Consider the following 12,976-nt stretch of genomic DNA (forward strand, 5'->3'; position numbering starts at 1 on the left):
GTGGCATCATTTTGATGTCTTTTTTTGTGTGTTGTTGACAGTTTCTTTTTCCCACTTAATTTTATGTGCTGAGTAGATTATCTTTATATACTGTCCTTTCCTCATATTCTTTGTTGTTTATTTTGTTTCTGCTCAGTCTCCATTTTTTTCTTTTCTTTTATTTTAATGAGTAGGATAGTTAGTCTCCTTTGTGGTTACCTTAATATTTACCCCTATTTTTCTAAGTTTAAACCCAACTTTTATTTCTTTATATCGCCTTGTCTTCCTTGCCATATGAAAGATCTATGACTGCATTTCTTAGTCCCTCTTTATTATTTTAATGTGGTCTTTTACATAATAACATCGCTGTTTCCCCATTTTGAGCATTTTTTTATCTTGATTTATTTTTGTGATTTCCCTGCCTGCTTGCTCTGTCCAGTGTTCTAGTCTTGGGTTGTTACCTGATATTATTGATTTTCTAACCTTTACTATTTCCTGTAGTTTTGGTTTGGTTTTTATGAAATCCCTAAACTTCTGTTTCTCTGGAAATGTCCTAATTTCACCTTCATCTTTGAGAGACAGCTTTGCTGGATATATGATTCTTGGCTGGCAGTTTTTTTCCTTCAAAACTTTATATAAGTCATCCCATTGCCTTCTTGCCTGCGTGGTTTCTGCCGAGCAGTCCGACCTTATTCTTATTGATTCTCCTTTGTAGGTGACTTTTCATTTATCCCTATCTGCTCTTAAAATTCTCTCTTTATCTTTGGTTTTGGTAAGTTTGATTATGTATCCTGGTGACTTTCTTTTAACATCTACCTTATGTGGAGTTGATGAGCATCTTGGATTGAAATCTTCTCGTCTTTCACGATATCAGGGAAGTTATCCCTCCCTGCTCTGGTACTCCAATTACTCATAGGTTATTTCTCTTGATAAAGTCCCACATGATTCTTAAGGCTTCTTCATTTTTTAAATTTCTTTTATCTGATTTCTCTTCAAATATGTTGGTGCCAAATGCTTTATCTTCAAGGTCCCAAATTCTGCCTTTCACTTGCTCGATTGTGCTCCTCTGACTTTCTATTGAGTTGTCTAATTCTGTAATTTTATTGTTAATGTTCTGAATTTCTGATTGCTGTCTCTCTATGGATTCTTGCAGCTTATTAAATTTTTCATTATGTTCTTGAAGAACCTTTTTAATTTCTTCAACTGTTTTATCTGTGTGTTCCTTGGCTTGTTCTGTATATTGCCTGATCTCCTTCCTTATGTCTTGAAGAGTTCTGTATATTAATCTTCTGAATTCTGAATCTGGTAATTCCAGGAAATCACCTTCATCCAGAAGATCCTTTGATTCTCTGTTTTGAGAGCTTGTTGAAGTGATCGTGGTCTGTTTCTTTATGTGGTTTGATATTGACTGTTGTCTCCCAGCCATCTATAAGTTACCGTATTAGTTTATTTTATGTTTGCTTACTGTATCCTAGTTTCTCACTTTGTTTTGTTTTGATATGCCTAAATAGGTTGCTCGAGTGAGCTAGCTTGATTATTTTCATCTTTGGAGATCTGACGTCCTGTCCCCAGATGGCTAGAGCTGTTATCAGGTATATGAGCTTATGAATCCATTCACTTTTCTTGTGTGGATTCAGCTCAGGTGTCCAGGAATCTGGTCATCAAGTGTGTGGTACAGGCTCTATCCTACAGTCTTAAAGGGGCAGGGGTGTTTGGTGTAGGTACTGGTATCTGGTTGCAGCAGGGGGTCACGCTCTGAACAAGGCAGGGGGCTGAGAACCATCCCCTGAGTGTCTCTGAGGAAAGCACGTCCCTGTTCCCTAGAACACACAGGTGAGTGGGTTCTGCAAACGGACCATGGGCAACCAAAGTTTTAGGTTGTAAGGACTGGGAGGTACCAGTTATCCTTAGACCCCTGTCGCGGAGGCTGGGTGACCTGAGAGGAACCACCAGTCCTTAGGCCCCTGATGTGGGTAGGTGAGGACCCTGTCTAATAGGCAAAGCCGTGTCAAATATCAAACACCCACCTCTCCACCGCACAGCTGAAACAGTCATAGTCTGCCAGCAAGGTCCACGCAGCGGGGAAAGGTATTCAAAGTGTGTGAACCGTTTATGCCTGGAAGGGAGCCGCTTCTGTCTTGAGCTCCCCTGGCTAGTGGTTAGTGGAGCTGGCAAATTATTCCCCTCCTGCCCAGTTGTGCATTTATTCCTTCTCCAAGTCCGGGAGCATAGCTCGGGGGCTCAAATGGGCCTATCTCAGGCCCAGGGAAATCAACAGCCACTGAAGCCGGCTTGGGGGCGGCAGGGGCGTGGAGTGGGGGCGCAGTAAAATATACACAAGTACTTAGCTTTTGCTGAGAGAGCTGTTCTTCTCTGGTTCTGGAGGTATGAGTAGGTTGTGTGGCTGGCTGCTTCTTCCTGAGGCAACTGTGGCCAAACTTTAGTACCAGCCCACCACCGCCCGCTCCGGGAATGGTGCCTGGGGGCTCCCTGGGATTCAGGTCCGGTAACTCCTCTCCGCTTCTAAACCGTCTCTTCCTCCTTTGTTCGTTTTCTAAGCTTGCCTTTGATGCTCAGGGCTCCTAGCTTGTCATAAAAATACTCGTTTCACTTAATTTTTCGGGTCTTTGTTGTAAGAGGGATCACTGGAAACATCTGGCTATTCCACCATTTGGCCCAGCCTCCTAGAACATTTTCTTGATGAACTATGTTATACCATTTGACCTAGGTGTCCCTGAGACCATGGTCCCCAGCCATCAGCCCCAGCAACTTGCTCTCTCAAAGTGTTTGGATGTGTCTAGGAGAAGTAGGAAGAGGTAGGGGAAGTAGGAATAGGTAGTTGATCTCCCAGGAACCTTGGACCGCAGAGGTTCCTCTTTTGTGGACAGTCCCTCCCCTTCCCTGCCTGCGGCTTACTGTCAGAGCTTCCTGCCCAGAGAGACAGACGGACCCAGAAGCCAGATGGTGCCAGGTCCAGCTCCTCCAACTGCAGAGATGCTGCTGCTGAAGCTACTGCTGCGGCTGTTGTGGGGGATCGAGTGTGCTGGGAGCTGGGGGTCCCAGGCAGGGGCTGGGGCTCCCACTCATCCTCGGTCTTCCCTATCGTCCTGGCATCTGTATGACAGACACCAGCTGCAGGTGCCAAAGCCTATGATGGTGCAGGAGGGCCTGTGTGTCTTCATACCCTGTACCTTCTCCTACCCCCCAGATGGCTGGATCGACTCTGACCCAGTTCTCGTCTACTGGTTCCGGCAAGGGCCCAATAACATCAATCCCGAACGAGATGTTCCAGTGGCCACAAACAATCCACAGAGGGAAGTAAAAGAGGAGACCAAAGGCCGATTTCAGCTCCTCGGGGACCCCCAGGCCAACAACTGCTCCCTGTACATCACAGGGGCCCAGAAGAGCGACAGTGGGAAATACATCTTCCGGTTGGAGAGAGGAAGGGAGAAGTACAGTTACAAGGATGCGCTGCTCACGGTGAAGGTGACAGGTACAGAAGGTTCACAAGGAATCGACTTGAGGGACAGGGGACCTTCGCTCCTCAGCTTTACAGGGGGGATGGTGGAGCATGGTTGGTTCAGGGGTGGGTAGAAGCCTCTCAGGGGCACATAGTGGGGTCCTGTGTCTCTGTTGCAAAGCTTTTTTTTTTTCCTTTATTTTTCATTTTTTGTTGCTGTTGAGAATATATATACACAGGACAATATACACCAATTCAACAATTTCTACATGTACAATTCTGTGACCTTGATGACATTCTTCGAGTTGTGCAGCCATTCTCACCCTCCTTTTCTGAAAGTTGTTTAATGTTTTTTTAATCGCTTTTTATTGTGATAAAACACACTTAACATAAAATGTATCATTTTAACTATTTAAAAATGTACAGTTCAGTGGCATTTAGTCCCTGGGTGGTGCAAATTGTTAAGCCCTGGACTACTAGCTGAAAGGTTGGTTGTTCAGATCCACCCAGAAGTGCCTTGGAGGAAAGGCCTGGTGATCTGTTTCTGAAAGGTCACAGCCTTGAAAACCCTATGGAGTGAAGTTCTACTCTGCACACATGGGGTCACCATGAGTCACTACCAACTTGACAGCAACTACCAATAATAACAAGGACCTTCAGAGGGGACGGTGGTGGTTCAGTGGTAGAATTCTCGCCTTTCATGCAGGAGACCTGGGTTCAATTCCTGGCGTATGTACCTCACGCACAGCCACCACCTGTCTGTCAGTGGAGGCTTGCGTGTCACTGTGATGCTGAACAGGCTTCAGAGGTGCCTCCAGACTAAGACGGACTAGGAAGAAAGGCCTGGAGATCTATTTCTGAAAATCAGCCAGTGCCAACCCTACGGATCACAATGGTCTGATCCCATTGTGCCTGGGGTCCATGAGTTGGGGCTGATGGCAGATAACAACATCAAGTATGTTCACAACATTGTACAGCCATCACCATTCTCTAGTTCCAGAACTTTCTCTCTCCTCTTCTCTCCTCCCAGCACTGACAAATGTCCCTGATATCATCATGGGATCCCTGGAGTCTGGCTGCCGCAGCCATGTGACGTGCTCTGTGCCCTGGGCCTGTGACAAGGGGACACCCCCCACCTTCTCCTGGATGGGCGCTGCCCTCGGGTCCCAGGGATCTCACTCTGAGGCCTATGGCTCCTCGGTGATCATGCTGACCCCTGGCCCGGAGGACCATGGCACCAACCTCACCTGCCAGGTGACCTTCCCCAGAGCTGGGGTGACCACACAGAGGACCGTCACGCTCAATGTTTCCTGTGAGAGCCTGCGGAGGAACGGGGGCAGGGGGAACTGGTGCCTGCATCCTAGGGTCATGGGTTGTCATGCAGGGCTGCAGGAAGGACACACGCCTCCTTCACTTCCTGTTTCTGTAGCTCCCTGGGGGACAGGGCCCCTCTAATTCTATTCCACACCCCATCTCTCTGTGCCAGATGCGCCCCAGAGCCTGACCATCGGCTTGCTCCGGGGAAAATGCACAGGTAGGACTGAAGCCCCCTCCCTGTGACTGTGATGGGAGCAGGACCCATTAGGGGGCAGGAGTCCCTGGGGGGCGGGAACAGTTAAGCACTCGAGTACCAGCCAAAATGTTCGCAGTTTGAACCCACCCAGAGGTGCCCAGACAGGCCCGGAGATCTGCTTCTGAAGGTCTCAGCCTTGAAAACCCTATGGAGCAGTTCTACTCTGCAAACATGGGGTCACCATAAGTCAGAATCGACCCCAGGGTGACTAACAGCGATATTAGAGGCACTGAGTTTGTGTTCATGGTGGTGGAATGATTTGGAAAAGGGCAGTGATTTGGAGAATGTCATCAGTGACACTGAATTGTGCATGTAGGAATGGCTGAGATGGCATAGGTTTTGCTGGTCCAGACTTGATAGGGAGAGAGAACTACTGTAATAGGGAGAACACTCAGAAATCCACCAACGTCTCAAGAGTTAGAAGAAAGTATTTTTCTTTTCTAGAGACTAGAGAGTAAACAAGGCTAGAGAAAAAGTGTGGGGAAGCGGGATGATAGGGCGGTGAGCTCGGATAGTAGCTCAGAGAATGTTTTACGGTGAGGCTGCCTGTTCTCAGGAGGGACCATTAACAAGGGCAGTCCCTGGGTGGGGTAAACGGTTAACACGCTCACCTGCTGACCCAGAAGTTAGTGGTTCAAGTCCAACCAGAGGTGCTCTGGAAGAAAGACATGATGCTCTATTTCTGAAAATCAGCCACTGAGAGCCTTATGGAGCACAGTTCTGCCTGACACACACGGGGTCACAATGAGGGCTGGTTTTCAGCTCTGATGAGGTTGGGGTGGAAGTAGGGAGTGACTGCTTAATGGGCGGGGGGTTTCCTTTTAGGGTGTTGAAGACGTGCTAAAGTTGATTGTGGCGACAGTTGTGCAACTCTACGAATAGACTAAAAACTGTTGAATTGTACACTTTCTATGGGTGGTAAGGCCCCGGGTGGCGCAAACAGATTGCGCTTGACTACTAACCTAAAGGTTGGCAGTTGGAACCCACCCAGCAGCACTGTGGAAGAAAGACCTGGCGATCTTCTTCTGTAAAGATGACAGCCAAGACAACCTTAAGGGGCACAGTTCTCTGTAACACACGGGGGCGTCATGAGTTGGAACGGACTCCACGGCAATGCGTTATTGCATGTCTGAATTTACCAAAAAATACAAAAAAAAAAATTCTATGATATGTGAATTTTATCTCAATAATGCTGCTTAAAAAATGGCCTGTGGGGATCCCTGTCCCCCATTCATAAATAAATAAATAATACATTAAATGGTGAGAAGGAGATAGAGCTTCAGAGCCCCAGGCCTGGGATCAGCTCTCTCTGTGTCTCTGTGTCTGTCTCTCTGTCTCTGTCTCTCTGTCATCTCTCTGTCTCTCTTTCAGTCTCTTTGTCTCTCTCTCAGTCTCTTTGTCTCTCTCTTTTCCCCCAGAACTGAAATATCTAGAATACCTGGGAAACGGCTCATCTCTTCCAATCCTGGAAGGGGAATCCCTGCGCCTCCTCTGTGTTGCTGACGGCAACCCCCTTGCCACTCAGAGCTGGGCCAGGGGGAGACGCTCCGTTAGCCCCTCAGAGCCCTGGGACCCCAGTGTCCTGGAACTTCATCGGATTCAGAAGGAGGACGAAGGGGAGGTCACCTGCCGAGCTCAGAACCGGCTGGGCTCCCAGCACGTCTCTCTGCGCCTCTCTGTGCTCTGTGAGTGTGGGGACCCCTGGAGGTAGGGCTTCCAGGTCCTGGTTGGGAGGGACCTTTGCTGAGCCCTCCCCTCCCTCTGCATAGACACCCCTCAGCTGCTTCACCTTTCCTGCTACGGGGAGGAGGAAGGTCTGCATTGCAGCTGCTATGCCCTAGCTTGGCCGGCCCCCTCCCTGCGCTGGCGGGTTGGGAACTGGCTGATAGAGGGGAATAGCAGCAACGCCTCTGTCAGGGTCACCTCCAGCTCCACCCGGCCCTGGGCCAATAGCTCCCTGAGGCTGGGTGGGGGCCTCAGCCCTGGCCTCGGACTCCACTGCGAGGCCCAGAACGACCAAGGCGCCCACAGTGTCTCCTGCTGCTGCCAGGTCTGGGGGTCGGCTTGGGCTGAGGCTTGGGGGCAAGGAGTGTCAATTCTAGAACTCGGGGCAAGGGGGCTGTGGCTGGAGGGAAGTGGTGTGTTTGGTGTTGAGGGCTGAAGGGTAATGAAAATGAGAGCTCACATTCTATGGGAGGAGGGTCTCGAGGGTCCTGGGCTCAGAGGGAAGGCGCCCTAAAACTGGTTCGTCAGCAGGGGAACGTGAACGTGGGGGAGAATTTGTCCAGGCGGCCTTCATGGGAGCTGGCCTCACCACCCTGCTCTTTCTCTGTCCCTGCCTCATCTTCCTCATGTGAGTGTCCTCCCTTGGGGTGGGAGGGGGTGTGGGCCCTGGAGCCCCTGAGAGTCCCAGGTGGAGGAATCTGAATGGGGCAGTGGTTGCTGTGAAAATCGGGTCTTGGGCCAGAGATTCAGAAAGCCAGTTTCCACAGAGTTGATGCCAACTCCTGGAGACTCCATGTGTATCAGAGTAGAACTGTGCTCCACAGGGTTTTCAATGGCTGATTTTTCAGAAGCAGATTGCCACCCTTTCTTACACAGTGCTGCAGGGGTAGATTTGAACCATCAACCTTTCTGTTAGTAGCTGAGTGCAAACCATTTGTGCCATCCAGGGACCTAGGAACTTGAGAACCAAAAACCAAAAACCAGACTAGTTGCCGTCGAGTCAATTCCAACTCATGGCGGCCCCATGTGTGTCAGAGTAGAGCTGTGCTCCATAGGGTTTTCAATGGCTGATTTTTTGGAAGTAGATGGCCAGGTCTTTCTTTCCAGGCACCTCTAGGTTGGTTCAAACCACCAGCTTTTGGTTAGCAGTTGAGTGCTTAACTGTTTGTGCTACCCAGGGACTCCTGAAAAATTAAGCCCCTGGCAGAGATTCAAAGAATCCCTGAGTATTGCAAACCGTTAAGTGCTTAGCTGCTAACTGAAAGGTTAGTGGTTTGAATTCATCCAGAGGCGCCTCAGAAGACAGGCCTGACAATCTGCTTCTGAGAGGTCACAGCGTTGAAAATCCTTTGGAGCACAGCTCTGCTCTGACTCACATAGGTTCACCGTGAGTCGGAATCAACTCCATGTCAAGTGGGAAGAGATTCAGCAGGGTAAATTCCCACCCCTGAGCCCAGCCTTCGAGGAGGGAGCTCGTGTTTTCCTAGTAAAAGTCATCGGGCTAGACATGGCGCCCACTCCCCTCCAGGCCTGGGTTAGCCCTTCTAGCCTCTTAAGGAGGGAGCAGTAGTCCTACCCGAAGCCCTGAGCCAGTCGCCTGAAGGTCCTGGGCTCCTCCCTCAGAGTGAAGACCCGAAGGAAGAAGGCAACCAAGACAGCAGCTGCAGGATCAGATGCTTCCTCTGTCTTGGGCACCATTGCCTGGGTGAGTGATGAGTCCTCTGTCCATGGTGGTCCCATCTGGTTATCTCCCCTGGTTGACCATCACCAGCCTCCTCTGATGACTTAGGTTATCATCTTGCCCCAGTAGGCTTTTTCTCCTGGGGTCCCATCAACCCGGTCGCCCAGTCCAGTGACTCAGGGGTCACCTCCCTCTGCCTCCTGTCTTGTCTCCCAGAGCTGGAGGATCACCAAGGCCTGTTGAGCTCCACCTGGGCCCTTTCTGTTCCCACCTCCTCATTTGTATCTGGACCCCTGGCCCACTGTCTCTCCGCTTCCCCAAGACAAAAAGCCAGAGGGATCTCCCCAGAATAATTAGTGTCAACAGAAATTCAAGAATCCCCAAAACCATGTTCGCTTCTAACACCAATTGTAAATTTGAAGGACTCCAAGACCATTCTCACTTCTGATACCAACTGCAAATTTGGCATAACCATAAACCACTCTCACTTTTGATACCACCCACAAGTCTGGGGGAACCACGACACCCCAATTCTGACATCAGCTGCAAATTTGAGACTCAAGACCACCATCGCTCCTGACACCAATTCTTTAGTGCACACCCCCTTACCCCTGAGCTTACAAGCCTCAGGCTCCTCCCTATTGCCTAGAGAGTCAAGTGCAGACTCCTTAATTCCCATCAAGGCCTGACAGGGTCTGACCGTAAAGGTGTCTCACCTTTCCTTCTCCCTGTCTCCCACCCACCGTGCCCCCACCCTGTGTCCCAGCTACAGACACTCCTTGATACTCCAGCCAGCTAGCTATGAATTGGAACCAACTCAGCAGTACCTAACAAAAACAATAGGGCCCTGGTGGTGGAATGGTTAAGTGCTTGGCTATTAATTGAAAAGTTGGCAGTTGAAACCCACCTAGTTGCTCTGCAGAAGAAAAGACCTGCCCATCTGCTTCCATGAAGATTACAGCTTAGGAATCCCTATGGGGCAGTTCTACTCTGTCACATGGCCTTGACAACAACGGGTTTGGGTTTTTTTGGTAACACAATTGCAACCAGATGCCTGAACCTGTGAGGTATTGAAAGCTCCCTAAGGGCAGGGTCCCGGAAACCCAAAACTCATTGCTGTTGAGTTGATTTTGACCCATAGTGACCCCATGTGACAGATAGAAGTGCCCCATAGGGTTTCCAAGGCTGTAATCTTTACGAGAGCAGGTTGGCAGGTCTTGTCTCCTGTGGAGCTCCTGGTTGGTTGGAATGGCCAACCTTTTGGTTAGCAGCTGCACACTTAACCACTGTGTCACCAAGGCTCCTTAGAGCAGTGTCCAGGTCTGAGAAAATCCCTGTCATCATCACATCATTCCATTCTTATACATCCTATCACAATTTGCAGTTAGATAGTTATTTCATTGACTGCTTGCTTCATGTCTGCCTCCTCTACCACAGTGGAAGCTGCGTGAAGTCAGGTATGGTGTCTGCTTACTACCCCACTGAACGTTCAGCGCCTGGCACAAGAGAGCTGTTCAATAAGACAGTGGGCACTGGAGTTAGCCCTGGGCATGAATCTAGGCCTCACCGCTAATTCAGTGTGTGATTTTGGGATATTTAGTTAGCATCTCTCAGCCTCAGCTTCTCCATCTGACAAATGTGGATAGTAGCACCTTCCCAGGAGCCCCTGAGTGGCATAAACGGTCAAGTGTTTGACTGCTGGCTGAAAGGTTGGTACTTTGAACCTGCCCAGAGGTGCCTTGGAAGACAGGCCTGGTGGTTTGGTTCTGAAAACCCAAGGAAGCAGTTCTACTCTGCACACATGGGGTCGACACTCAACCCCAACTAAGCACAACTAACCACAACGACAGTACCTCCCCAGTGGGTTTTGAGAGGACTTTATGGACTGGTGGCAATCAGTGAGCAAGGGCCAGAAGTTGTTGTTGGGTGCGGTAAAGTCGATGCTGACTCATTGTGACCCCACGTGGGAACAGAATTGCCCCATAGGCGTTCTAGGGTGTAATCATAACGGAAACAGATTGCCACATCTTTCTCCCTTGGAGCCACTGAGTGGGTTCCCACCACCACTATTTGGGTTAGCAGCCAAGCACTTAACCATTGTGCCACCAGGGCTCCTTAACCAGGTATTAAACAGGTATTACTTACTCTTAAATATTTGTTACATGTTTAAGGGTCTGGTAAATGTTTGTGGAATGAATGGATCAAAGACCAAATGCTCGGTTTCCGGTTTTGTTTGTGGAGCCTGCTTCCCTCTCCTGGCTCCCATTATCCTACTTTGATTCCCTTCTCCCCCCTCCACTCAGGGTCACCAGCAGGAGTCCTGGCCAGGCGGCCCCCCAGATTGCCCACCCCCAGATGTGGCCACTCCCACCTCAGAAGAAGAGCAGGAACTCCATTACGCCTCCTTCGTCTTCCATGGGCTGAGGTCCCAGGAGCCTCAGGGCCAGGAGGCCACCAGCACCACAGAGTACTCGGAGATCAAGATCCACCAGTGAGGACTGGGTCAGGGCCCAGGTCTGGCTGGAGGGCCCAGGGCTACCCTGAAAAGGGATACTTGAGGGGGATTCCTAAGTCAACAGCTCTCCACAAGAACAGGATAAACTACTGCATGGGTGTTGCGCAAAGGTTATGTGCTAGGCTGCTAACTGAAGGGTTGGTGGTTCAAACCCACCAGCTGCTCTGTGGGAGAAAATTATGGCAGTCTGCTTTTGTAAAGACTGGAAACCAACTGGTGACATATATTTAAAAATTATAAAGGTGTCTCTGATAATAGTACATTTGAAACTCAACTATTTATGAGTAGGTATCAATGAAATCACTATAAAGTTTCACCTTGGAAAAAAGTGTACTAAATGTGTACACCACTCAGACAAAAACTTATACATGAATATTCATAGCAGTACTCTTCATAATAGCCAATAAGTGGAAGTAACCCAAATGTCTATCAACTGATGAATGGATAAACAAAATGTGGTCTATCCATACAGTGGAATATTATTCAGCCATAAAAAGGACTGAAGTAGTGATACATGCTACAACATGGATGAACCTTGAAAACACTAGGGCGTGTGAAAGAAGTCAGTTGCAAAAGGCTACATATTGTGTGATTCCATTTATACAAAATGTCCGGAATAGGTAAATCTATAGAGACAGAAAGCAGATTACTGTTTGTTGCCAGGCCTGGGAGGAATGGGGGGATTGGAGGGTGATACCTACTGGGTACAGGTTTTCTAATGGGTATGGAAATATTCTAAAATTGACTGTGGTGATGGTTGCAGAACTCTGTGAACATACTAAAAACCATTGAGTTGTGCACATTTAAATGAGCAAATTGTGTATTTTGTGACTGATAGCTCAATAAAGTTGTTATCTGAAAATTCTAATGCTTAACCTGTCCCTTATTTTTAAGGCGTGCCTTTTTTTTTAAGATAATATTTTATTGTGTTTTCAGTGAAGGTTTACACAGCAGTATAGGTTCCCATTCAACAATGTCTACACAAGTTGTTCAGTGACATTGTTACATTGTTCGCAATGCGTGAACTTTCACCTTATTTCTGTTCTGGTTGTTCCTTTCCATTCATCTAGTTTCTCTGCCCCCTTATGTTCTCATCTTTGTTTTAAAGTAGTTGTTGACTATGGTCTCATATAGGTGATTTAAAAAATTTTTTTTATTGTGCTTTAAGTGAAAGTTTACAAATCAAGTCAGTCTCTCTTACAAAAATTTATATTCACCTTCCTATATACTCCTAGTTGCTCTCCCCCTAATGAGACAGCACACTCCCTCCCTCCACTCTCCATTTTCTTGTCAATTTGGTCGGCTTCTGACCCCCTCTGCCCTCCCATCTCCCCTCCAGACAGGAGCTGCCCACATAGTCTCATGTGTCTACTTGATCCAAGAAGCCCACTCTTCACCATTATCACTCTCTATCCCATAGTCCAGTCCAATCTCTGTCTAAAGAGTTGGCTTTGGGAATGGTTCCTGTCTTGGGTTAACAGAAGGTCTGGGGACCATGACCCCCCCGCCCCCAGGGTCCTTCTAGTCTCAGTCAGACGATTAAGTCTGGTCTTTTTAAGAGAATTTGAGGTCTGCATCCCACTGCTCTCCTGCTCCCTCAGGGGTTCTCTGTTGTGTTCCCTGTCAGGGCAGTCATCAGTTGTAGTTGGGCCCCATCTAGTTCTTCTGGTCTCAGGCTGATGTACTCTCTGGTTTCTGTAGCCCTGTCTCCTGGGCTCATAATTACCTTGTATCTTTGGTGTTCTTCATTCTCCTTTGCTCCAGATGGGTTGAGACTAATTGATGCATCTTAGATGGCTGCTTGCTAGCATTTAAGACCCCAGACGCCACTCTCCAAATTGAGATGCAGAATGTTTTCTTAATAGATTTCATTATGCCAATTGACTTAGATGTCCCCTGAAACCATGGTCCCCAAACCCCGTCCCCTGCTACGCTGGCCTTCGAAGTGTTCCGTTTATTCAGGTAACCTCTTTGCATTTGGTTTAGTCCAGTTGTGCTGACCTCTCCTGTACTTTGTGTTGTCTTTCCCTTCACCTAAAATAG

General features: G+C 48.4%; 1 protein-coding gene across 2 annotated transcripts; it reads left to right on the forward strand.

Annotated features, from left to right (window-relative positions):
• Positions 1 to 2,925: 2,925 nt before the first annotated feature.
• On the forward strand, positions 2,926 to 11,801 carry LOC126085792 (sialic acid-binding Ig-like lectin 13). 2 transcript variants are annotated; one of them, XM_049901476.1, is made up of 7 exons: positions 2,926 to 3,472; positions 4,470 to 4,751; positions 4,926 to 4,973; positions 6,431 to 6,697; positions 7,266 to 7,365; positions 8,361 to 8,442; positions 10,722 to 11,801. In XM_049901476.1, the coding sequence occupies exons 1-7, from the start codon at positions 2,941 to 2,943 to the stop codon at positions 10,911 to 10,913; spliced, it is 1,503 nt and encodes a 500-aa protein (XP_049757433.1). In that variant the 5' UTR covers positions 2,926 to 2,940; the 3' UTR covers positions 10,914 to 11,801. The 2 variants fall into 2 exon arrangements, with proteins under 2 accessions (XP_049757433.1, XP_049757434.1); XM_049901477.1 differs by having other exon boundaries at positions 7,269 to 7,365.
• The last annotated feature ends 1,175 nt before the right edge of the window (positions 11,802 to 12,976 follow it).

Source organism: Elephas maximus, chromosome 11, assembly GCF_024166365.1.
Source record: "Elephas maximus indicus isolate mEleMax1 chromosome 11, mEleMax1 primary haplotype, whole genome shotgun sequence".
In the NCBI taxonomy this organism is placed as follows: Eukaryota; Metazoa; Chordata; class Mammalia; order Proboscidea; family Elephantidae; genus Elephas; species Elephas maximus.

Excerpts from the sequence above, each read along its gene's own strand:
- LOC126085792 (XM_049901476.1), top strand. The coding sequence starts at position 2,941 with ATGGTGCCAGGTCCAGCTCCTCCAACTGCAGAGATGCTGCTGCTGAAG. Across the intron at positions 7,366-8,360 it reads CCCTGCCTCATCTTCCTCAT|AGTGAAGACCCGAAGGAAGA; the intron begins GTGAGTGTCCTC and ends CTCCTCCCTCAG. Across the intron at positions 8,443-10,721 it reads TCTTGGGCACCATTGCCTGG|GGTCACCAGCAGGAGTCCTG; the intron begins GTGAGTGATGAG and ends CCCTCCACTCAG.